The sequence below is a fragment of the Rhinolophus hipposideros genome (genome assembly GCF_964194185.1).
Source record: "Rhinolophus hipposideros genome assembly, chromosome: 3".
Lineage (NCBI taxonomy): Eukaryota > Metazoa > Chordata > Mammalia > Chiroptera > Rhinolophidae > Rhinolophus > Rhinolophus hipposideros.
In genome coordinates this window covers 31,392,326-31,418,525 of record NC_138049.1, presented here as the reverse complement: position 1 = coordinate 31,418,525, position 26,200 = coordinate 31,392,326, and the positions used below count along the sequence as shown (strand labels likewise).

The following is a 26,200-nucleotide window of genomic DNA, read 5'->3' as shown; positions in this document are numbered from 1 at the left end:
CTTCAATTAAGATTCAGAACAGTGTACGTTTCAAACAGATGTATAATTAATTGTATGTATATGTGTAATAATGGTTATAATATCAATAGTTGCAATGTTCCTCTGGTAACCCTGTGAGTTGAGAATTCCTATTCAAGATATTTTTATTGGTCCATGGTAAAATGAGAAAATGAAAATGAAATTCCAAGTTTTTCATGAAAAAAGTGAATACCTTAAAAAGAAATATCCTTCATTTTGATCTTATGGTGTTTTTTTTAAAATCTTTTTTTGGTTTTAAATACTCTTCATTTTACAAAACAATAGTGATGGTATATTAAATAATAGTAAAAGTAGATCAGAAGCAACTATTATTTGGAGAAATAAAGACCTAGAACTCTTATATTCCACAAATCATTCTCACACATATTTTTAAAAATTATTTTTTTTGAAAGTTATGAATCTGGGACCACTACTGTAAGTGGACTTTTATTATTCCTATTTCAAGTATGACAAACAGAGTTTAAGTGACTTGCCCACTGCCAGTCCACCAATTAAGTACTAAATGGTGGATCAGGTGGACTGTCTAGCTTTTTATACTCCAGTTCTTTATATTCCAAATCTTGTGCTCTTTCATCACCGTTACCGTTAGAACACATGGCTGGGTTTACTGCATTATGTAGGCAAATTGAGTCTATGGTTGTTCCTCATAGTGATATGGTTTGTTCACTTTTTTAAAGTTTTCCTTCAATTTACAAAAAAGAAATCATGTTCTAATCTATAATGTTATTTAGTGTTAGGCCACTCATTTGAAACATCTTCTCAAAATATTAGCTTTTTAAAAGTTCTCAAGACTGTAACCCCAAGGCATCCTTCATCCATGTAGAACAAAAGAGTAGCAGGGAGGCTAACCCCTGATTTGTTTATATTTCTGTGGGAAAATATGGTGACTTCCAAATGAGAGATTAGGAAGTTAAGTACCCTTAATACAGCCCTGGGAATAGAAATAGGAACATCCTCCTACCTCCACAGCCGCCATCCTCATCCGTGCATGAGCTGGGCCTGTTTAAAGGGGGAGAAAAGGAACAGAATTAGTGGGAAATGAGAAGCACAAGAACTGATGACTGAGAACCAAGATAGGACAAGGGCTTTGGCAGCCCAGAGGTGATGACTGCTGTGGTGAGGTGCGTGGAGCCACGATGGAGGAGATGAAGAATCTGTGAGGTGTGACAATTGTGAGAAGAAAGTAACTGTAAGAGAGGACTATAGGGGAAAGGGACAATTATTGTCCACACCTCCTATTGTCTATCTTCAACGTCCCTTTTATTTTTACAATAAATACTGTTTTCATCTGTCTGGAGTAAAGGTGAGGAAAGATCCATGCTTTGTGGGCAAGATGGGGTTCTGTGTGCCATCCTTTCCCTATTTGCCATTATTGTCCAGACTCCTCCACTGAGTTAGCGATTATGGGGACAGGCACATCCTGGATGGGAGGTTTGGAGATTCTTTCATTATACTTTTAAATAGTGGTAAAAAGTTGTCAAGAACTGACTGCAAAAAGTCTCATAGGGTGGATTTGAGTCTTTTGTTTATTTGTTTTTATTAAAACCAGATACAAATGGGATTGTCCAGGTGTGGGTAATAATGAATGTGTCAAAAGGACAAATTTTCAAGTACCTTTAAACCACAATTCAGGATTTTATGTTTCTATTAACGAAATTGATGGTGTACTAGAGCTGCCTCAACACTAGATATTTTGCTTCTTTGAATGATGGACACATCAATTGGATTTCAATATTATTTCTTCACACTTAATTTCTATAGTTATTGATAAAGTTGCTCATTTTAGTTGATGTCCAGTGTGCTGAGCAGCTTCTTCTCTTATAGCCTAAGTATTTAACCATTTTGCATTACCCCGTAGAGTGTTATGAAAAAAGTTGACATTAAATAAATTCTGTTGAAGGTATGAATTGCTCTCTCTTTATATTTTAATTTTAATAGTTACAGGTTGGTGGTTTTATCTTAGTTTTATGTTTATTTTTCTTTAAAGAAACACCTATATATTTATTATATGATCTTCTCCTTTCACATGGTACTGCTGATTCAACAGAGAGACACCCGATTACAAATGCTATTGATGGAAAGAACAGTTGGTGGCAGAGTCCCAGTATTAAGAATGGAATTGAATATCATTATGTGACCATTACTTTGGATTTACAGCAGGTAAATGCCTCTTTTTCCTTTTTTATAATTTCCTATTTTGAAATTGTATCTTGAATTTGCTATTTGAGGAGTTAGTAGTTCTTGAGTGGAAAGGTACTCTTATCACCCTCCATTATTTTGTTGATGTGATGAACAAAGGGACCTATTCATTTTGAATGTTATTGTATTAAAATATTTGGCATTTATTTCTAAGGCACAATTAAAGTGAAGTTCACAGAAACAGTGTGACACTGAATTAAGAGCTGTTTTGAGTAATGAGAGTAAATGAAAATATAGATCAGCAAAATTTTACATAAAAAAGTATAATAGTGTCATTTTTATCTTTCAAAATAATACAGTGTTCCCATTCTTCTCATGGTGTGTGTACTAGAAGGTTCTTGGATAACAAGGATCTGGAGCAAATTGCCTCTCATTACTGAGAGCTAAACAAGCTGTGATAGTTAATTATTAAATTAAACTTGGGCCACTAAATGAGGCAACAAGTCTTGTAGTTGTATAACATTGATGTTGGAAGTTGTTAAGAGTTTGTGTTGCCTAGGCCTAGGTGCCTTCTACACTTAGTTTCTTTTTTCTTTCTGTTCACAATATTCAGGTCAGGCAGACATTATTAATTTAGAATCTCTATAATCCCAATTTATCTAGGCTTCCAAATTAGAATAGACTCTGAAAAAATGTTCCCCTGTTTTTCTGCAGTTCTAAATAGAAACGTTTATTTAATTGACTGAAGCCTGAGACTGGAGGCATTAAAGTTAGACAACTTCTTGAACTCAGCCTGTGTCTCCCTCACTCTCTAGAATCAACATAGGAAAGACTCTTAGCCACTCCTCTGTGGCCCAATGGAAGTAGAGCAGCAAGGGGGTTTGGGGTTAGTGAAGGGGAAATGGCCAAGATAGCTATTCACAAAAACTAGATGCTAACAGGTCATGTTTCCAAAGGCAGCTACAGTGGAGGGAAGCCCCAGCCAATGGCGGATAGTTATTTCCATAATGGATGATGTTTGTCATCATAGTGGGAGTAAGACCTTCCCCCTTCAGGGGTTGAGCCCATTTTGGCCAGGGTGCACATATTCAGGAACTGTAAAGAGCTGGCTGGTGGCTTTCACAGAAGACCCTCTTTCCACCCATCTGGGACTCTTTAGGACTGAAGCTACCGGGTAGCAGCAGGGGTTCAGTGCTGCAGCTAAATCACCAATTAGCAAGCATTTATTTCCATCCATACTGGCAGCTGAATGTCAGCCTTGAGTTAAAGATATTTCTCAGGAAGTTGCAGAGCACTACCGGGGAATGGCAGGTCAAACTACCACACAGATCAGTCATGCTTTAGGTCAGTGAAGTCTTGTGTATGAATTATCTAGCCTCAAAATGGATTTCATTCTTCTCCTGGAAAAGTCACGGCAGTTCTCCCCGAATGTGGTTATTGAAGGTCAGCCTTCCCAATCAGGAGTAAGTCTATTGCCTCAGGTCATTCCCTGGGATAGGTAATCCATAAACAGGAATGGTTAATTGCTCTGGTTTACTTGCCACCTATTCTTTCAGATTGGACAGGAACGAGAATCAATTATTAATATAATTTGCACAAATCATGTATACTACTCTTTGAGCTCAACCACAACAGTGCATGGTATGCTAGATGGTACAATCACAAGTTTTTATTAAATCATTTCTGTCCAACATAACTCTCTATTGTTATTAATTCAACAGACTTCCACCTAAAAGCCTGTTTGCCAATGAAGCTGTTTATAATTTCCTAAATTTCTTTGTATCCCCGCTCATTCATTCCCATACGATATCTCAGGACTTTCGTGGATTTCTTTTCCTGTTCACTCTTCTTCCCATTTCATTTAATTGACTTAAGAGGAGTGACTAGTCAGTACATCTTTCTTTTATAGTTCAGTCATCATAAAAAGTGGAAGGATTCTGTATATCAGATAGGTCTACCTGATGCCAAAGTCTGGAACACACCTAGTGGAAGTGGTACAGAAATATGACCTCATGTGCTCCCATATCCAAGGATGGCACCCACTCATGTCCTTATTCAGCCCTCTCCTACTTCCTATACATCAACCTACTCCATGCTCAAGAGAAGGGGAACACAACCTAAAAAATGAAATTTTCTTTCTACTTGACTCAGATTTTAATCTAGTTAATGATTTAATGATCTTGAAAATAAAGCAGGTTTATAATCAGATTTTATAATGAAAGTCCTCAGATAGAAAGGTGCTTTAGACCTCTCATTTGGCTGTCGGCTTTGGAGTAACAAACTGTGGAAAAGGATCATATTACCCAGCTAAAGAGCAAAGCTTCAGGGACACATGTCTCAGTGCATTGGCAACGGAGAAAATGTGGACATCCTTATGTTTTCATTTACTTCTTACAATAAGCCTATAAGGCAGCTAGTATGATTATACTTATTTAATAGTTAAAGAACACGGGGACGTAGAAAAGTTAAGGTAGGCCTTGTTAACAAAGTTTATCATGGGCAGGGCTAGGTAGGATTTCAGATCCCAAACTATAACATTATTTCCTAAACTGCGATCTGAAGACCTAGCCTGAGGTGCTCATGAGAATTTTTGGTATATAATTTCTAGGGGTCAAAATGTTGTTTGGGTTCAAAAAAATGCCACACTAATATCTTCGTGGTTTCGATGGGAGAATGCAGCCAACATCTGTTTTGTTATAAAATAAGGGGCTCGATCTTTCATTTTCTAGTACACTTTAGTATGCCTCTGAAATAGCATAACTTGTCTTTGCCAACTCCAGCATGAAGGATTAATAGGTCATTCGGTATAATATGAACTGTTAAACAATTGGAAGTCAAGGGCAGCGATTTTACAATGAGTAGGTAAATATCACTAACAGGCTGTCACTGATTCAGCAAGAGGCATGACCATTTATTAATTCTATATATTTTGAGATGCATGAGTTTTAACAATTGCCAGTTTATCTTTTATTAATTCTATATATTTTGAGATGCATGAGTTTTAACAATTGCCAGTTTATCTTTTTTAAAAATTTCCAGTTTATATTGTTTTTAATGTGTACTTGGTTCCTCTGTGAAATGTTTTTAGTAAATTACTATTTTAGATATAAACCGCCACCATTGGATTTTCTTGATTAAATCCTTGCAGAATACACTGGGACATTTATTTTACATTTTAAAATTCAGAATAAATACTAGAAAACTATAACAATTTATTGAGAAGAAGGTAGCTGCTTATTTTATAAGTCGATTGTCTTTAGATTTTTATTACTAAGGGATTATTAACTTTTCCCAGTTGTATTTTTTACTCACAGCATTTCTTGAGCAAATTATTTAATCATGCTGTTCCCCATCTACTAGATTAGCAAAATAAATACTATAATATGGCAAGGAATTTGAAATAATGAAAATAGCAATATAATAACTAAATTGCATCTGGAAATTATAGCTATTGTAATGTCCTAGTATGGGCATAAACTGAAAGAGAAGTTTAAAGAAACATATGCATCAACTTAAAAGACAATAATAGGAACTTGAAGGGTAATACAATGTCCAAGATATTCCATTTTAGTCCCTTTCCAGCTGAATTTTTATCACAACACGTGTCTTGATCTCTGATCTCATTTTATGACTATTTAAATCTGGCCACTTTCTCAGGCCTGCCCTTTGATTTTTTTAGGAAGAAAGCTGCTTAGGAAATGGGCTAAGGCACAAAGGGGCAGTTTTTAATAGACTTTGTTAACATATATTGAGGTTATATTCTCTCCTGTAGGATCCACGTATGGCGTGGAACGTGGTGTGTTCATATGTATGAATCCCCTTCACATCAATACACCATTGCCTTCTCTTCCTGGCCTATCCACTAAAAGTAAAAGCATTTATCAAGAAAGATTGTTTTGCACCTTCAGAGATCAATTTCCACATGTTCTTGACCTAAATATTTTATGTACTGACCTCACAGAGACATATTTGTGAGCTTGGTTAAAAATTTTAATTGAGAATTATGTTTTGGAAGGAGGTTGAATTAGCATTTCCAAGCAAATATTATGTTACTTTTAGAATTTATATAAATAGCACAGAGGCATTTTTTCCTAAAGCATTGAACCTTTAATGTAATAATTGAACCATTCTGTAATAGTAAAGCATGAAATACACTGAGGTATTTCCGTGTATTTAGTTTTCATATATTCAAAATTTATTTTGTTTAAGCATAATAAGGGTGATCAAATTTTCCATTTTAAAGAAAGATTATTATTTTTTAATATAGTGTATTTTCTTCACGTTCTCTTCTTACTCATTCCTATTTAAAGGAGCTGTAGTTTATACAGCATTATTAGCTTCACATATTAAATAATGAAAAAAATGGAGATAGATACAATTCATAATTAATTATTGAAAAGGTAGAAAGGAATATAAATAATATCCCTCCATTTAATATCTAATTATCTAAATAAGGAAAGAAGACATACACATGCAATGTATTAAAAAAATCATACAAGATTTAAATAGGCCCAGTTAAATATGCTTCTATTCAACAGTATATTTGATGTAAGGATTTCCTTTTGGAGACAGATCTCTGTAAAGGCATTAGCCCACGGCACAGTGATTAGATGTTTATTTTCCTGTGCTCCCACTAGATTGTGAGTTCTTGAAGACAGAGGTCTCTAACTGTTTATACCTGTCATGGTGCTCAGCATTTAAGCATTTAGCAGGAGGTCAGCAGGTTTGGTGAAAGAATGGTCCATGGCTACTCTTTAAATCACTGAATTTTTTTCTTGGTACTATTTGGGTCACTGCTAAATTCATGAATTCAAAACTAACTATATAGGACGTTCAGAATGTCCTATGTGCATAGATTTTGTTTAGTATAGCAGAATATAATTAAAATCACAGTTCTTTACCTGCTTTAGTTTTTTTGTTTGTTTGTTTGTTTGTTTTTAAGATCATTGATTCAACGTCACAAGAAGGATCTGTGGTTATTTAAAAAAAGTATTCTCCCTCTAAAGGATTTTGTGCTGACCTTTTAATCATTAATAAAGGTGGCAACCAGCTAGTGTTTATATTGTATAGAACATTAGTTCTAAATATCTCCTCTTTAGTCTACTTTCAATACTGTAGTTGCATTGATCTTATTAGTCCAAAATCAGATCACATCACTCCTTCTACCAAAACTCTTTAATGGTTTTTCAGTGCACTCAGTGGGAAAAGCACAATGATACACAAGGATTTGCAGGATCTGTACTTCACCCTCTTTCATGTCTGGCTTCATCTCCCCTCTTTAGTTGCCCTGCTGGTTACCTCATTGAGTCTTGAGGCCTTTGTGCCACAGGGACTTTGCACTTGCCTTTCCTTCTGTCTGGAATTATTTTCCCCCAATCTTCATATACCCTTTTCCTCACTTCCTTTGAGTTTTTATTAAGTGTAACCTTCTTAGCAAGAACAGCTCTGAGAATGCTATTTAAAATGACAAACCCCTCCCCACTTCCTAACCTACTTCCCTGCTTTGTTTCTCCATAAAACATATTGCTAACTTGCACTGTATATTTTAGTTTATGTTGAACATTGGTTACCTTGCTCTTCTAAATGCAGTTTTCATGAGAGTGGAGATACTTATCTGTTGTTGTTGTTGTTTTTTAATTGCCTCATTCTAAGCACTTAGAATAATTCCCAGCATATAAGAGACACTCAATAAATTTACATTAAATGAATAAATGATTGAATGAGTGAACAATGCAAAACATAATGTGAAAATCTTATTAAATCTGAGAATTAAACAAAGGATGAAATAATCTCATTGTGTTTCTTATGATCAAATATGCTGTGCATTTTTTAATTTATGAGTTTTCCTTTAGTCTCAGGTTGAATAGCATGAAGTAAATTTTCTCACTAATTGAGAAAATTTCTCTTTTTCTAAACATGTTCTGCACTTTAGGTCATAGTTGTCACGCTCTGTGTGACTACCACATTTATAGCTTTATCTGAGAAAAGCACGTTTTAATCAATTGAACTCCTTTTTGAAACAAAGAAGTCCGACTATAATTTTTTAATTGATGTTTGATTTCCTAGTGGAAATAACAATATTAAAAAAGTGGGGAAAGGCTACTATGATGCTGATTAAATAAGAATATAGACATGAGATATATGTATTTTGATGTACACTGTTGAGAAACTAAATTCTAGCAGCATCATGAACATGTAAACATTTTGAAGATGCAGATCCTATTTCAAATAGTATCAAGATGTCTGCCCTGAAAGATGATTCTTGAAACTGTAAATAAATTAGAGAATTATTTATTGAAAAATGGAAATAACAATACAAAGAAAGAGCTCTATTAAAAATCTGTGGGGAAGATTTTTTAAAATTTTTATATCACATTAATTCTGTTATGGAAAGTATGAACAACATTGCCTAAAATACACAGAAAGTGGGCAACTTTTTATAACTCTCTGATGCCTTTCACACATAAAACACAATTGCATTTCAATATTAGGTAGAATATTGTGTATTCTTCCATTTTATTCTTGGAGTCTAATTTACTTATTTATATATAGGTATATAACTATACTTATGTAATTTGTATATTATATACACATATATATTAGCTGTTTTCTAGAAATTGACTACATATTGAAATTATTCGATATCATGTATTTTAATTTGTACATAATACATATTTTCAATATGACCCTGAGTCTCTAAAATACAAAAATGGCCACAAGAATGAGGATGAGTCTAAGGGGAAAATGTAATTTTGCTCAGGTTCCATTCCCTAACCTATCACTTATCAGTTCATTTACCTTATATAAATCATCATACTTTTATGTTCCTAAATTTGGTAATATGTAAAATGGAGCCAACGGGAGCACTTCTTTACCTTTATTATTTAAGATAAAGTGATGTAATGTAGGCAAATACCCTAACACACTGCTACACATAAATTGATATTACTTTTTGTTTTATTGATGGTTTCCTTTGCTGTGAAAAAACTTTTTAGTTTGATGTAATCCCACATGTTTATTTTTTCTCTTACTTCCATCGCACGAGGGGATATATCACTAAAAATCTTACTCCGGGTAATGTCCATGAAGTTTCTTCCTATATTTTCTTCTAGATATTTTATGGTTTCAGATCTTACATTTAAGTCTTCAAGCCATTTTGAATTTATTTTTGTATATGGTGTAAGGAGGTGGTCCAGCTTCATTTTCTTGCATGTGTCTGTCCAGGTTTCCCAACAGCACTTATTGAACAGACTGTCTTTACCCCATCGTACATTCTTGCTTCCATTGTCATAGATTAGATGGGCATATAGGCATGGATTTACTTCTGGACTTTCTATTCTGTTCCATTGATCTATGTGTCTATTTTTATGCCAGTACCATGCTGTTTTGATTACTGTAGCCTTGTAGTATAGTTTGAAATCAGGTATCGTTATACCTCCCACTTTGTTCTTATTTCTCAAGATTGCTGAGGCTATCCGGGGACTTTTATGGTCCCATATAAATTTCAGGATTATATGTTCTGTTTCTGTGAAAAACGTCGTTGGTATTTTGATAGGAATTGCGTTGAATATGTATATTGCCTTAGGAAAAATAAACATGTGGGATTACATCAAACTAAAAAGTTTTTTCACAGCAAAGGAAACCATCAATAACACAAAAAGGGATCCTACTGAATGGGAAAGATATTTGCCAATGATATATCTGATAAGGGATTAATATCACAAATCTATAAAAAACTTACTCAACTCAACTCCAAAAAAACAAACAACCCAATTAAAAAATGGGCAGAGGACTTGAGGAGACATTTTTCTAAAAAGGACATACAGAAGGCAAGAAGACATAGGAAGAAATGCTCAACCTCACTAACCATCAGAGAAATGCAAATAAAAACCACAGTGAGATACCACCTCACTCCAGTCAAAATGGCTATCATCAATAAATCAACAAACAACAAATGCTGGCACGGATGTGGAGAAAAGGGAATGCTAGTGCACTGTTGGTGGGATTGCAGATTAGTGCAGCCACTATGGAAAACAGTATGGAGGTATCTCAGGAATCTGAAAATGGAACTACCCTATGATCCAGTAATTCCACTCCTAGGCATCTACCCGGAGAAATCCAAAACTCCAATTCAAAAATCAGTATGCACTCCTATGTTTATTGCAACACTTTACACAATAGCCAAGATATGGAAACAACCGAAATGCCCATCGGTAGACGACTGGATTAAGAAGCTGTGGTACATTTATACAATGGAGTATTACGCAGCCATAAAGAAGATAGAAATCTTATCATTTGCAACAACATGGATGGATCTAGAGAACATTATGTTAAGTGAAATAAGTCAGAAAGAGAAAGACAAGTACCATATGATCTCACTTATATGCGGAATCTAAAGAAAAGAATATGTGAATGAACTAATCAGAGATAGTTTTGAGGACACAAAGAAAAAACCGAGAGTTGTTAGATGGGCGGGGGGTGGGGGGGTTGGGGATAAGGGGAAAGGTGAAGGGATTAGGAAGCAGCTGGTAACCACAAGATGGCCTCAGGGTTTTTTGAAAATTAATTTGGGGAACTTATTCAATAATGTTGTAAAGATTTTGTTGGGTATCCGATGGACATGTGTCCTATTTGGGAGACCACCTCAGAGATAATGTGGATGCCTGATCAGGGCATTGTACACCAGAAGCTAAACATTAATGAATACCAACTATAATTTTATATATATAATGTGATGGCTCGGTGTGAGGTCGGAGGGATAATGGATGGGGGGAGGGGGTTCACAGTGTGAGGGATATAAATGATGAACGTCTAAGTATTACCTTGTCTTGTACACCTGAAACTAATAAAAAAATAAAATAAAATAAATTGATATTACTAAGTTGATACTCAGTAAATATTAGTTTCTGGCCTTGCACACTGAAAATCATGCGAAGCAAAGAACAAATGGGATAGAGTTGTAATGGGAGTGGTGTAAGAAAAGAAAAGTTAGTTTAAGCTCGGAAACAGTTTAATTACTGGGATACTTAAACGATACCTACAAGTTTCACTGGGCATATATCTTAAGAAAACTATTATATGTACACATACACACATATGCATACATACATGGGGACAGAGAGAGAAAGAGAAAGCCTAAAAAGTGTCACTTGGGCATTGGAATTCTTGAGTAATACCTTCTATACTATTTTGTTGTTGATAACTTATCCTCCCAATTACTTGAATTGTTAATCACTTGGCAGTAATCTTATTCATTAATGGTGTGCTCTACTTAAAAGCTTTATCTATATTTTACTTATATCAACTTCATTTTGTTATCATTTTCAGGTCTATTTTTTTCTATATTTTTTAAATTTCAACTTTTCTGCCATCATCCAATTTAGATGTATCTCTTATAAACAGCATATAGCAGTTGTTTTGATGCTTTATCTAGTCTGTCTTTTTAAAAATAACATTTATTGGTGTATATATTGGTGTATCTAACATTTTTATTAAAGTGAAGCATGGACACAAAAACTTGACAAATCGTAAGTGAAAAAAATTGATTAGTGTTCACAAAGTAAACCTACCTAAGTAACCACTATCCATACTGAGATAACCGGCAACCCCAAAATTACATTCACACCTGCTCCAAGTCATTCTCCCCACTCTCCCTGTAAAGATGACCAGTATTCTAACTTTTGTTTAACGGTGTAGCCATTTGACCCAGAAACTTCATCTGTGGATAGGGTTTTGGTTACAGATCAATAGCTATAATGAATATGAGACTCTTCAGAATTTTTATTTCTTATTTTGTTTGTTAGTTGAGTTGGGATTTTCAAGAAATTCATTCCTTTCCCCTACATTTTCAAGTATGTTGGCATGAAGTTGATGATGTATTGTTACTACTACCTTTTTAATGTATAGACAATCAGTAGTGGTACCCCTTTTAAGATATTACTTGTGCAACTTTTTCTTGTCCTTGACATCTTTAATAGGTTTTATAATTTTATTAGTCTTTTCCAATAGTCATTTTCTGTCTTGGTTGATGTTTCTCTATTAGATTGTTTTATTGTCTTGAATTTTGCTTTTATGTCTCTTGTTTTCTACTTCCTTCTATTTTTCTTTTTAATTTTTGTTTACCTTTTTCCTATCTTCTTGAACGGGTAAATTGTTAATATTTCTTTTATTAAAAGAAATAATTTTCTTTTTTTCCCCAAATATATTTATTTGGCACATATTTGCATCTGCACATGACTTTAGTGGCATAGTATACATTTGATATGTTTTATTTTTAATTAGATTTATTTAAAAATATTTTCTAATTTCTTTTGTAATTTCTTCAGTGACTTATAAGTTGTTTAGATGTGCAGTGCTTCATTTCCAAGCAATTGAGTTTTTTTCTCATCTTTTTGTTTCAGCTGTTTTTTTTTTTTTTTCTCACTTAATTTCACTGTGGTCCGTATACTTTCAATTTTTTGAGATTCAATTTTTGTGACTTGTTTTCATCCAGAATATGGTCAGTGATATTTGTGCATTGGGAAGAATGTGCATTCTATAGTTGTTAGCTGCAGTGTTATAAATAACACCCAGTGTCAGTGGGTTATGTACATGTTTGTTTATATATATTGAGGCTATTTTATTAGGGGCATACAATTTTAGGATGGGAACTGTATTAACCCTTTTTTAATGCTACTGCTGTCAATAATTCTATCTTTCAGGTTTACTTTTCCAGCTTCACTAGATTCCGTTTTGTTAATGTTTGCATTATACTGCATTTTCCTTTCTTTTGGTGTCCTTATATTTAAGGAGTATCTTTTGTGAGCAATATGTAGCTGAATGGTTTATTTAGCCAGTCAGACAACCATTGTCCTTAAACTGGATATTCAACTCATGTACATTTAATATTACTACTGATATTGGGGTTCAACCTGCCATATTCCCATTTGTTTTCTATTTGTCTTATCTTTTGTTATTTTTTTTCCTCTCATTGACTTGTTTTCTGGATAGTCTTTTATTACTTAAACTAATTACCATAAATAGTATAGCATTCACTCTTGACTTATCAAAACTTAATACAAATTGGTATTTTAAAACAAATGTAAGTTGGTATTTGATTGATATTTTGCCTTCTCATACAAGGCAAAGATATCCATACTCTCCACTTGCATGGCCCCCTGAGAAATCATCACATTTTGTCCTATAATTCTGAATGTTTCACTCTATGTATGTATTTTGCTACTTAAAAAGTAATTGTTACCATCATAAACATGAAACATTTATTTAACTTTAAATATGTTTAAATGTTTAACTTTTTCTGTTGCTTTTTGTTTATTCTTTTGTCAGTACACTTCCATCTGAGGTCATTTCATTTCTACCTCTTTTTTTTGTTAATGACAGAGTTTGCTAGTGACAAATTCTTTTTTTTTTTTTTTTGCAAGTCTTTTATTTTTGATTCACATTTTTCATTAGGAGTAAAAATCTTGTTTGGATGTTATTTTCTTTCAGCACTTTAAAGAATGCATACCATTATTACCTGGCTTTCATAATTTCTGTTGTGACACCAGTAAAAGATTTTTATCACTTCCCCCTTGAAAGTAAAGTGTCTTTTTAAATTTGTCTCCTTTCAAGATGTTTCTTTGTCTTTGGTGTGCAAGGATATTTAGTACAGTATATCTAAGAGTGATTTTATTTGTATAAACACTAGTTGGGATTTTAAAAGCTTCTGGATTCTATGGATTGACGTCATTGACTAGCTTTAGAAAATTCCCTAGTCAATATTTCCTCAAATGTTGTTACTGTCCACTCTCTTCTATTTCTGGGATTCCACTTACATGCATCTTGAACTTTTCATCACACCCTTTTGTAGTCTATGCTTTAGTTTATTTTCCTCTATTCCTTCTCAAGATTTATTTAGTCTATACATTTGCTGGTGTCCTATTTTTCAGTATACTGATCCCTTCTTCTGTTAGATCTAATCTTCATTAAACACATTTACTGAATTCTTAATTTCTGTAATTCTATTTTGTAGTTCTGGAATTTCCATTAGATACTATTAAAAAATAGATTCTAGACAACTTCTCCATTTAGTCATCTGGAACACATTAATCACAGTTATGTTTGTTAATTATATGTCTGATAACTAACATTTGAAACTCCTGTCAGTTTCTATTCTTTCTCCCCCCACCCCTTCTTGGTTAACTGATTCATGGAAACTTTGGTGGTATTTTTATTAAATAGTGTACATTATATCTGAAAAATTCTCAATTGACTTATTTTTGTTCTGCCAAGAGTTAGAGTAGGGCCATGTGCCTATATTTAATTAGCTATTTAGATGTTTTGTGGCTTGATTGGTGATTCTGATGGCCATTTCTGTTTTGCCTTTATTTCTAGGGTTAGATCTTCAGGGCTAGAGTTAGAGTAGGGCCATGTGCCTATATTTAATTAGCTATTTAGATGTTTTGTGGCTTGATTGGTGATTCTGATGGCCATTTCTGTTTTGCCTTTATTTCTAGGGTTAGATCTTCAGGGCTCCCAACTTAAAGCTGTTCCTTTCCTTTTTGGTTGACTTTGCACTCATATTTTGTCTCCTCATCTCTGTGAGACTTCCCAAAAGATCTGCTTATCTTGTCACTTCTTAGGAATCAATTTCTGCATGGTGTTTATCTTCTGGCTCATTCACCACTTAATTTGGCAAATCTCTTGCAGGCAAAAGCTGAGCAGAATCTAGAGCTCATTTCTCTATGGCTCATGGACTCTCTCCTCATAACCCTGATCTCTAATGTTCATCTTCTCATCCTGTTAGATTGATGAAAACTCTAGGATGTAGCTTTCTTTATGTGCCTCTGTTCACCTCTCAGCAAATCAATGAATACCCTTAGAGGAAAATGGCTAGCTCGTCATGATCTGTATTCCTTTAATCAGGTCTGGGTGCCTTGATTGTTCTCTGATGCCTTAAATAGCTGTTTTTAGTATTTTATTCAGGTTTTACAGTTCTTGTCTTTGAGAAAAAATATGTTTGTTTTATTCGTAGTTTTAAAAATAATAAAAAAAAATAGCATATTACCTGATAGGATTCTTTTTTGTGTGTGAATTTAAGAAATAGTATGAATTATTGATTAGTAATAAAATACTCTAATTATTTAAATATTTTAATAGTTATGTAGAAAGCAAGAAATAATATTTGAAATTGGGATCATCCTGGTACCTTCCTAAACAGGAAGTACCATGCCCCTTACAGCATCTGCCCTGAATAAAAATAAAGAAAATTTAACAATCATAAATTTGAAAAATACTCATTGAGCAACTACTACTTGGCAGGCACTATTCTAAGCCTGAACATCTGGCCATGAAGGAGGCAAAAGTCTTTGTTTTTCACAGGATCTTGTATTCCAACTGGGAGGGGCTGCTGGAGAGAGGAAAGAGACACAGACAGTTAAGTAAATGATTTAGAATAGGGAATGTGTCATAGAAAAAGCAAACCAAAATAATATGATGGAGAGTGATAAAAGGATCCACTTTGTTTCTTATGTTCCATGTGTATACTTTTGAGAAAGTGATATTTGAGTTGAGAATTGAATAACAGAAAGTGCCGGTCATAGAAAAAGCTGAGTAAAGTTTATCCATACAGGAACAAACTTGGTACGCTGAGGAATGGAAAGAAGCCAGTGTGTCTGGAACACACTGATAAAGAACAAAGGCCATAGGAGATAATGTCAGGAAGGCATGCAGGTGAACTTACTTCTTATAGGGGGTAGTCAGTCATGATAAGGAGTTAGGTTTAATTGTCAGTCAAATAAAAGAACTGCAGTGGGATTTAGCAAGGAGTAATATGATTTTGTTAGGAATATCACCCTGCCTGCTCAATGGAGAATGATTGTAGTGAAACAGAGTGAAAACCAGGAGGCATTTAAAAACCCATTGCTGTATTTGAACCAAGAGATGACGGTGACTTGGCCTAGGGTGGTGGTAGCAGCAGTGGAAAGAAGGGGTTTGTTGGGATTTACTGTGGAGTCAGTTATGACTAGATTTGATGGTGGAATGGATGTCGACAGTGAGGCAAAAATGCTGACTTCTAGAAATTGGGCCTGAAGACATTTATTTTACTGCGATAGGCTGAGGGAAGAGCATGATGGAGATGCTGAGTGGTAATTAATGATTCTTACATTTTATTTTTGAAATGCTCATTAACCATCTAAGTGGAAATAATAAAGAGACAGTTAGAGTCTGGAGTTTAGGGGAACGGCTAGAAGTAGGGATGTGAATTTGGGTATCACTGGCGGAGAGATTGTATTTAACATAAGGCCCTATTTAAGATCATCTAGAAAGACAGTATAGTTAAAAAGAGGTCCTAAAATTGAATCCTAAGAACTTCAAAGAAGAGGAGAGAAAAGTAAAATTGGAGAAACCAAGGTAAAAAATATCAAGAAAGAGGGAGTGGTCTACTGTGGTGGCGCAGCTGCTGAGGGCACAAATTAAACCACTCAGATACTGGAAATATCAGAATATAGAAAAAAATATTAAATTTTAATGAATGACTTTTTTTTTATTAGAGAATCTTTAATAAAAGGTGAATGACTCCAATCACTGAGATTTAACTTGGAAGCTCCCACCACAGCAACACCTATCAGTGTTCAGTTTATTTAAACTTTCAAAAGTTTATTGTATAATTTTCATATTAAGGTAACAGCTAATAAAACTGTATAGAAAAAAAGGTATAGCATCCTTATTAGCCAGATTGTGTCTAATATTAGAAGTAATATAGTGCTTGTCAACATACCTCAGTTTTGTTTAATTTTTACAAATATTTTAATCTGCCTTTTTAGCCACGTATGCTGTTGGAAGGTAATGGTAGATTAATCTCAAATTAGCTGAAACAATAAACACAGCTAAAAGAAAAACTGGCCTCATAATCTAGTACAACCAAGTAAATCAGTCCAAAACTCTAATGAGCAGTTGCGTCTCTACATTGGGTCATTATGATTATATTAATTTAATAAATCAGGTTGGGAAGCAAAGATGAATAATCCTTAAGATATAAGGTAGATACTTAATTTAACTGTCTACTTTCAGAGTGTTTATTATTTCTGTGCTATAATCTTGCAGTAGTAGGCTGGAATATGTCATTTTCTCAGTCATAATATTTAGATAAAATTTCCATTTTACTTCATCATCATCCTCACCACCACCACCACCCTTAATGAATGTATTTCATATGATAAGCTTGTCTATCCATCAATGTTGAGAATAATCAATGTTGAGAATAAATGATTCTGGAAACATGGTAACGTTAATAAAATAAAATAGAAAAATTAAGAAATGGAGTAAAAAGGTAGAAAGGATATTTTCAACTGGTTTTACAATATACTCAAGAAAATTAATCCAGTCACAATATAGATTCCACCCTAAGATTACCATCTACTTTATTATAGTACACATAACAGATTTCACAGATTTTTTTTTTTACAAATAGATAACATCCTGATGTTATGATTAATATAACTCCATATGCCATTATGAGATTCCAAGTGGTCCTGTCACCATTTTATGTATGTATCTAGATAAAGATGGGTATGTATCAAGATACAGAGAAGATGCCAAGTAGATGTTGTCTTAGTCTCTTTGGGCAGCAATAACAAAATACCACTGACTGGATAGTTTATAAACAACAGAAATTTATTTGTCCCGTTTCTGGAGGCTGGAATTCAGAGATTTCTTGAAGCCTCATACCGCAGAAGGGATAAAGGAGCTCTGTGGGGGGGGCTCTTTTATAAGGGCACTAATTCCAGCGTGAGAGTTCTGACTTCATAACCTCATCACATCCCAAAAGCTGCACTTCCTGATGTCATTGCCTTGGGGAATTTTGGGGGGACACATACAGTGTTCTTAGCAGTGTGTTACTCGTTTGGTAATGTGATAAAGAGTGCCCTATATGTCTTTCTTTTAAGAGAACTTCATAGGGCTTCCTAATTCATCCCCGAAATAGTTCTCATTTTTTATATTGTCTTTGGCTATGTCAGAAAGTTTCTCTTTGTGAAAACTGTTGTTTTCCTCCACCTCACTGCACTCACTGACAGTCAAGAACAATATTTTTCACTTTCTTTAAAAAAAAGACTCTGTGTTCCTCAGTTACACTTTAAGATTATCCTTTTCTTCCCAATTCAAACAGTATTTAACACTTTGCACTACATTTTCACTTATGGTCAGCCTCTCAGAGTTTGCTATGGTTCCTTTTTTAAAATTGTGGTAAAATCCACATAACATATCATTTGCCGTCTTAACCATTTTTGAGTGTATATAGTTCAGTGAATTAAAACATTCGCATCATTAACATCACCAACATCCAGCTCCAAAACTCTTTCCATCTTACAAAACTGAAACTCTGTACCCATTAAATAGTAACTCTCCATTTCTCCCTCCTCTCAGCCCCTGGAAACCACCATTCTACTTTCTATCACTACAAATTTGACTATTTTAGGCACCTCATCTAAGTAGAATCATACAATATTTGTCTTTTTGTGACTGGCTTATTTCACTTGGCATAATGTCCTCAGGGTCTATCCATGTTGTACCATGTGTCAGAATATCCTTCCATTTTAAGGCTGAATAATATTTTGTTGCATGTATACACCACATTTTGTTTACCCACCCATTTGTTTTCCATAGACAGCTGGATTGTTTATATCTTTTGGCTATTATGAATAATGCTGCTATGAACTTGAGTGTATGAATATCTGTTTGAGTCTCTGTTTTTGTTTCATTTTGGATATACACCCAGAAAGGAATTGCTGGATGAAAAACTAATTCTGTTTATTTTTGAGGAAGCACCATAGTTTTCCATAGCAGCTACACCATTTTACATTCCCACCAACAGTGCACAGAATTTTTAATTTTTGCATACCCTCACTAATACTTGTTATTTTCTGTATTTCTTTTTGTTGTTGGTAATTGCCATTTTAATGAGTGTGAGGTAGTAATGGTATAGAATTTCTTTTGTGATTCTCTAATTTTTCTTGAGATAATTTAGAATAAATCATTCTTCGCGATATATAATAACTTTTAGACCATATGCTGTTGGAAAAACTAGCCATGAAGAGTGCTCATGTAAAATTTGAGAATTTTGAAACATGAAAGATACATTAAAAGATACATTACAGTAAAGGAAGTTAAATCCTGGATAATATTGCTCAGCTTGCTGAAATCTGTCATCAACAAAATCCCTATCATGACTCAAAGAGTTGGGTAGGAAATAAATTGTTTTATTTATCAGTTGTGGAAAGTATGGTTTTGATAATATAAATAATTATATAATACAAATATACTATGTTGAATAATAGTGTTTAGAAATCCAACATAGGCTTTTTTTGTCTCTAGGGAACTACTACTGGCACTTTCTGAAAACCTATTTTGTCCTAGATGCTGGGCAAAATATTTTACATGAATCATCTTAAGGAGGTTTTTCACCTCTATAAAAAAGATACCATAGGGCGGACAGATGGCTCAGTTGGTTGGAGCGTAAGCTCTCAACAAGGTTGCTGGTTCGATTCCTGCATGGGATGGTAGGATGTGCTCCCCTACAACTAAAGATTGAAAATGGCAAGTGGACTTGGAGCTGAGCTGCGCCCTCCACAACTAGATTGAAGGACAACTACTTGGAGCCGATAGGTCCTGGAGAAACACACTGTCCCCCAGTATTCCCCAATAAAAAAGAATCCCCCTTTAATAAAAGAAAGATACTATAACGATGAGAGAAGTTTAGCAACTTTGTTAACATTCATAATTGGTAAGAATAAAACCAGAGTCCAAACCCAGTTCTCTCTGATTTTGGAGCCTGTCCTCTATACTCCAAAAAGACATTTATACAACTTAATGCCTTACCCAAACCTTTGAGTAATTAAAAGCATCAGCACTCCTCTGTTGCATACAGTACAGCATACATTGGCATGTGTACATGCTAATAATTGTGACAATCTCACTAAAAACTAGATTAATATAAGAGTATTATTTTTTTTTAAAAATGCCTTAAAGTTAAAATCAGGATTTACCAAATATATTACTAACCTCTAACATACATGTATAGAAATAATTTGAAATATTGAATTGGCTATTTAAATGTCTACTGGTAGTCTTGATCTTCTCAAAACGTTTGGAGAGAGTTATTGCTTTATAAATGTTATTCATAGGTGTATTTAAGTAACTTTCTTTAAATGAATCCTGCAAAATTTGTGGGCCTTTGAAAAGAAAATTCTTTGGGTACTTATAATGGCAATGGACTAAACAACACTCTAGAAGATTTGAGAAAGATTATCATTGATCCAATTTGGTCACAATTATTTTTAGTGTTTAAATCTTTATTTCTTCATTTTTAATGTGATTCATTGATTTTTTCCTAAGGAAGTTCCATTTAAGTTCTCTCTTGTAATCACAATAAAATTCCTGCCTGAATGTTTAAATATCAGTATAGTTTTTAAAGTCCTTAAACTCAGACATTATAGTTGTTAAAGTCCCTACTCAGACATTAAATAAAATTCCATAGTCTAAATTTTACAAAAGAAACATTTCTGAAGATGGACAAAATAAGCAGTTTTAAAACACGAAAAACATCATGCTTTTAATATCATTGTCAAATACAGAAAATAAAGGTTAAGATGCTAAAGAAAAAAAAAAACAACTTACTAGAACAAAATGGTTTATTACAAACTTGTTTAATCTATATGTCAACATTTGCCTTTTTGTAGTTATATATCTCAGTCATATTTCCCTAAAAATACAGTGAAAACTTTTGCAAGATAGTGTTTTCTGTTTGAAATATAATTTGTACTGGATGATTGAATTAAACGCCACAATTGCATACTATGCTGTTTAAATGTAGAAATATGTAAGAGTTATTGATAATTCCTTTATACATTTTCATTACTTTTTCAGAGTCTATGTGGATGCCAGTGACAGGCATATAATAGGAGCCCAATAAATAGCTATTGAATGAATGGATAGATTTGCTGAATCTTCCTATCTCTAAACTTTGTGTGTGTGTGTGTTGCTACGACATTACTGTCTTAATTATATTATCTCCCTCCTCTATAATAGGATTATATAAATCATTCCTTGCTCAGGAATGATATAAATTGCTAACCCTACCTCTTAGACTAAAGTCAACTTTTCAGTAATTGAAGTCTTTTAAACATCCAGTAAAGTTAGGATGTAATATGTTACTTCTCCAAAGGAGCCCACTTTCAAGTTTCCAAAAGGATTTAGTTTAGAAGAAAAACCACTTATATCTATTGATTACATAATGTGGAGATTCTGGTTTGGCAATTCACGTAAAGTAGATGATATTTGAAATTGTAAAAAATAAGATTCTTATTTACAGTCTTTTTAAAATGTGGCTATATTGTCAGTTTTCTGAAAATAATCTTTATTCCCTGTCTGTATACTGGCTGTATTGTCTAGCTTTAATTTTCTTGATTTACATTAAAACTTCTAATTCTAAAATAGTTTGTGAACTGCATCCTGATATAAAGTACCTTTGATGAAATGTGCTTTTGATGTATAATAGTACCGTTTTATATATTGCTTTAAAATCATTACCTCTTAATATCTGTATTAACAGATTTTTTCTCATGAACTAACTTTTTTAGAAGTTTTTATTAAAATATAGCTTACATACAATATTATTAGTTTCAAGTGTACATATAGTTATTCAAGATTGACTATATTTCTTATGCTGTATATTACATTCCCATGACTACTTTGTAACAACAAATTTGTACTTCTTAGTATCTTCCTCTTTTTCACCCAATCCCAACCCCCTCCAATCTGGCAACCATCAAAATGTTCTCTGTATCTGTCAGTTTGTTTCTGTTTTTTTTTTGTTGTTTAGTACTTTAGATTCCTCATATGAGTGAAATCATATTGGATATGTCTTTCTATCTGACATACTTCACACAGCACAATACCCTTCAGGTCCATCCATGCTACTGCAGATGGCGAGAACCCATTCCTTCCATGGTTGAGCAATATTCCACTGTATATATGTACCATCTCTTTATCCATTCTTCCATCAATGGATACCCAGGCTGCCTTCACATCTTGGCCATTGTAAACAATGCTGTAATGAACATATGGATGTATATGTCCCCTGAAGTAGTGTTTGGGTTTCTTTAGATAATTACCCAGCAGTGGGATTACTGGGTCCTTCTTTGTCACTTCTTATAGCCTTTGTTTTAAAGTCTATTTTGTCTGGTATAAGTTTTGCTACCACAGTTTTTTGTTTGTTTATTTGTTTCCATTTTCATGAAATATCTCTTTCCCATCCCTTTACTTTCAGTCTGTGTGTGTCTTTTGATATGAAGTGAGTCTCCTATAGGCAACATATATAAGGGTCTTGTTTTCTTATCCATTTAGCCACCCTATGTCTTTTGATTGGAACATTTAATCAATTTACATTGAAAATAATTATTGATAGATATGTAGTTATTGCCGTTTTATTATTCATATATTTTTTTAAATTTTTTCCTCCTTAAATAAGTCCCTCTAACATTCCTTGTAATACTGGTTTGGTGGTGAAGAACTCCTTTAGCTTTTTATTGTCTGGGAAGCTCTTTATTTGCCCTTTGATTCTAAATGATAGCTTTGCTGTTTTCATCACTTGAAATATTTCCTGCCAATCTTTTCTGGCCTGAAAAGTTTCTATTGAGAAATCAGCTGACAGTCTTATGGGATCTCCCTTGTTGTTAGCTAAGCGATTTTCTCTTGCTATTTTTAAGATTCTTTCTTTGTCTTTAATTTGGCATTTTAATTATGATGTATCTTGATGTTGATCTCTTTGGGTTCAAGTTCTTGGGGACCCCCTGTGCTTACTGGACTTGTATATCTATTTCCTTTGCCAGGTTAGGGAAATTTCCCCTCATTATTTCTTCAAATAGGTTTTCAGTTCCTTGCTCTCTCTCCTTCTGGTAACCAATGATGCGAATGTTGGTATGTTTGATGTTGTCCCAGAGGTCCCTTAAACTCTCTTCATTTCTTTTTCCTCCTTATTCTGATTAGGTGGTTTCGGCTACCTTATCTTGTAAATCTCTGACTTGGTCCTCTACTTCATCTAATCTACTGTTGATTACCTCTAATGTATTCTTTATTTCAGTTATTGTATTCTTTATTTCTGACTGGTTCTTTTTTATGTTTTCTATCTCCATTTTAATGTTTCCTATTTCTTTGTTGAAGTTCTACCTGATATCATTGAATATCCTTATAGCCAGTGTTTAGAACTCTGTATCTGATAGATTGCTTGTCTACATTTTGTTTAGTTTTTTGTTTATTTGTTTTTTGTTTTTGTTTGTGTAGGGTTTTTTCCTGGAGCTTTGTTCTGTTCTTTTGCTTGGGAAATGGGATTTTTTTGTTGTTTTTTTTTTTTTTTTTTTTTTTCTCTCCCCATTTTGGCTGCCTCCCTGTGTTTGTTTCTATGTAGGACTTCTGAGCCTCCGAGTCTGAGTAGAGTGGCCTTATATAGCAGGTGTCCTGTGGGACCCAGTGGTGCAGTCTCCCTGGACACCAGATCCGGTGCTCAGGGGTTTCCTTTGTGTGGGTTGTGTGTGCCCTACTTTTGTAGTAGAGAGTTGATTGCTGTTTGCCTGTCAGTGGGAAGGATTGGTTGGTTGGTTGATTGTGAGGACTGGTTGTGGTTGTGCAGGGGGTGACCCTACAGAGCAGGTTTCATTTTAGCAGGGCTCTGATGTCCACCCTGTCTGCCCTTTGAGTTTGTCATCCTTGGAGGTGGTTGAGTGATGCTCCAGCCCAGTCTGAAGCTGACCACTGGGCCTGCTAACCCTGGGGCCTTTGGGAGGGGACCTGCTGCAGGACAAGTCCATCCGCAATCTGTGCCCTGCCCAGGGCCACCTGGCATGATCCCCAAAGCAGTCTAGAGATGGCTGCTGCCTGTGCTGTGTTTGGAGCTGCCTTCAGAGGCCAAACATTGAACCAAACCCAGCTGTTGCTAGTGCTGGACTTAGGGCTGCTTAGCTAGAGGTACGGGACATGCTGAAGCCAGATTCTTTTTGTTTGGGTTTTGTGAACCTTTGAGAGATTTTAGGAAAGTCCACAGCATGCATCAAGGCAGGTGGTTTTATACACAAAAGCCACTGGAATCGACTTGGGTGTGCCCACAAGTTGAGTAGGGCATGGTCTCAGGGAATCAGTAAGATGGGGCAGATAAAAAGTAATACTAATTTGATGGACACTCAGATATGATGTCTGCTTGCATCTGCACACAGGGAGGGGGAGGGTTCAACAATGGCTTCTGTCAGCTCCTCCATCCAGGAGAAAGCTATTCCTTTAGCCCTCACCCTGAAGCTAGACAATTCAGTTCCTCCCTGTATGTCCCTGACACCTTTCGAGCCATTGCCCCAGCACTGAAGCTCAGAGCAAGTGAGCTCATCAGCAAATAAGTCATGCACAATCCCTTTAAAAGGAGCACCTGGGAGTGCAGCCACCCTCCATCTCACTCAGCCACAATCTGTGCTGTTTTTCACAACCAGTAGTTGGGGAACTTCTCGCCCAGGCACTGGAACTTTCTACTGGGGAGGGACTGGGATCCCTCACAACTCAGGGAAGGGGGGAACCTGCACAGCCAAGATTTTCCTCCTAATTTTTAATGGTCATGCACAGGTATGGGATCAGCCCATTCCAAATCTCAGCCACTCCTACCAGTCTCCAAGGGGCTTCTTCTGTATGTCCATAATTGTAGGGCTTTGGTTCAGTTAGACTTCAGGTGATTCTCAGTACTGGTTGTTCTGTGGTTTAGTTGTAATGATGTGGTCTTGAGAGGAGGTAAGCACAGCATTTATCTACTCTGCCATCTTGACCAGAAATCTCTCACGAATTTTTGATATAGATTCTACTTTATTGTCTTGTAAAAATTAGTTAACAGCATTAACATTGGATTTGTTTCCTTTCAGTTCTCTTCAACATACACACATGCACACACAGACAACACATAGTGCATACACAAATATACATGAATTATGTTGGTAGCATATGGTAAATTTCTATGTCCTTTTTAGCTGTTTTATTATATAAGTATGTCCTTTTTAACTGTGCTGGGTTATGTTATATAATTATGTCCTTTTTTAACTGTGCTTGGTTATGTTATATCATGAACAATGTTCCTCATGTAATTACATAGTCTGTGAAATTTAGTTATTTAAAAAATAATTTGTAAACATGTGGTCTTATACCATGTTCCTGCTTCCAGGCTTCCTTGGGGAGGTAGAATTCCTGAAACGCAAGGGTACCGTAAGGGAGATTCCTATCAGAATCTCAGGAAACACGATACACTTTAAGGTACCTGCCAGTAGCACAGGAGCAAGTGCTAGACCTTTCTAATCAATTAATATAGTTAAATAAATTTCAAAATGTATTCTACCACTGAATTATTTATAATCCCTTTTCTTTTTTCTGTATTCATTACGATAATAAAACCAAATCAAGCCAAACCACACAAACAAAACCCCCCAAACCAAATGAGTATTGGTAGGTAAATTATAAGGATAGGTGGGAATGGGAATTCAGTACCCCCAATTAGGAGTTTATCCATTAATCTAATTTCTCATTGTCTCTGTGTATTTGCCTTTCTCTTTCTCTTAGTTAAAAGTTTGACAATAGATATGTATTCTTTTCATATGCAAGGTTCTTTCTCTTTCAAGATTGTATAAAAACTACTTAGATCCTAAGTACCAGCTAAGCTACTGATTATAATAACTAATATTTAATAGATGCTTAATATAGGCTGGATACTGCTCTTAGCACTTCACAGGCATTGTGTTTGGTAAGCGTCACAACTTTATGATGGAAATATATTATTATTTTTTTTGCCCAGATGGAAAAAAAAAAGAGGCACAGAAAGTTATGAAGCTTTCCCAAATGGCACTTAACATTACACTTCATTTGTCCCTCAACCAACAAATACACGTGAACATCTAATGAGACATCACAAATTTGACAGCTCAAAACAGAAGTCTTAATGATTTATGCTCCCAAATCATGTCTTTTC

General features: G+C 34.6%; 1 protein-coding gene across 2 annotated transcripts in view; it reads left to right on the top strand.

Moving 5' to 3' along the window:
* LAMA2 (laminin subunit alpha 2) overlaps positions 1 to 26,200 on the top strand; it is a 531,205-nt gene that overhangs the window by 139,145 nt on the left and 365,860 nt on the right. For both annotated transcript variants that reach the window (XM_081040014.1, XM_081040013.1), the window contains exon 3: positions 2,087 to 2,199. In XM_081040014.1, the coding sequence (XP_080896140.1) occupies positions 2,087 to 2,199 (113 nt within the window). The remainder of the gene's footprint in view (positions 1 to 2,086; positions 2,200 to 26,200) is intronic.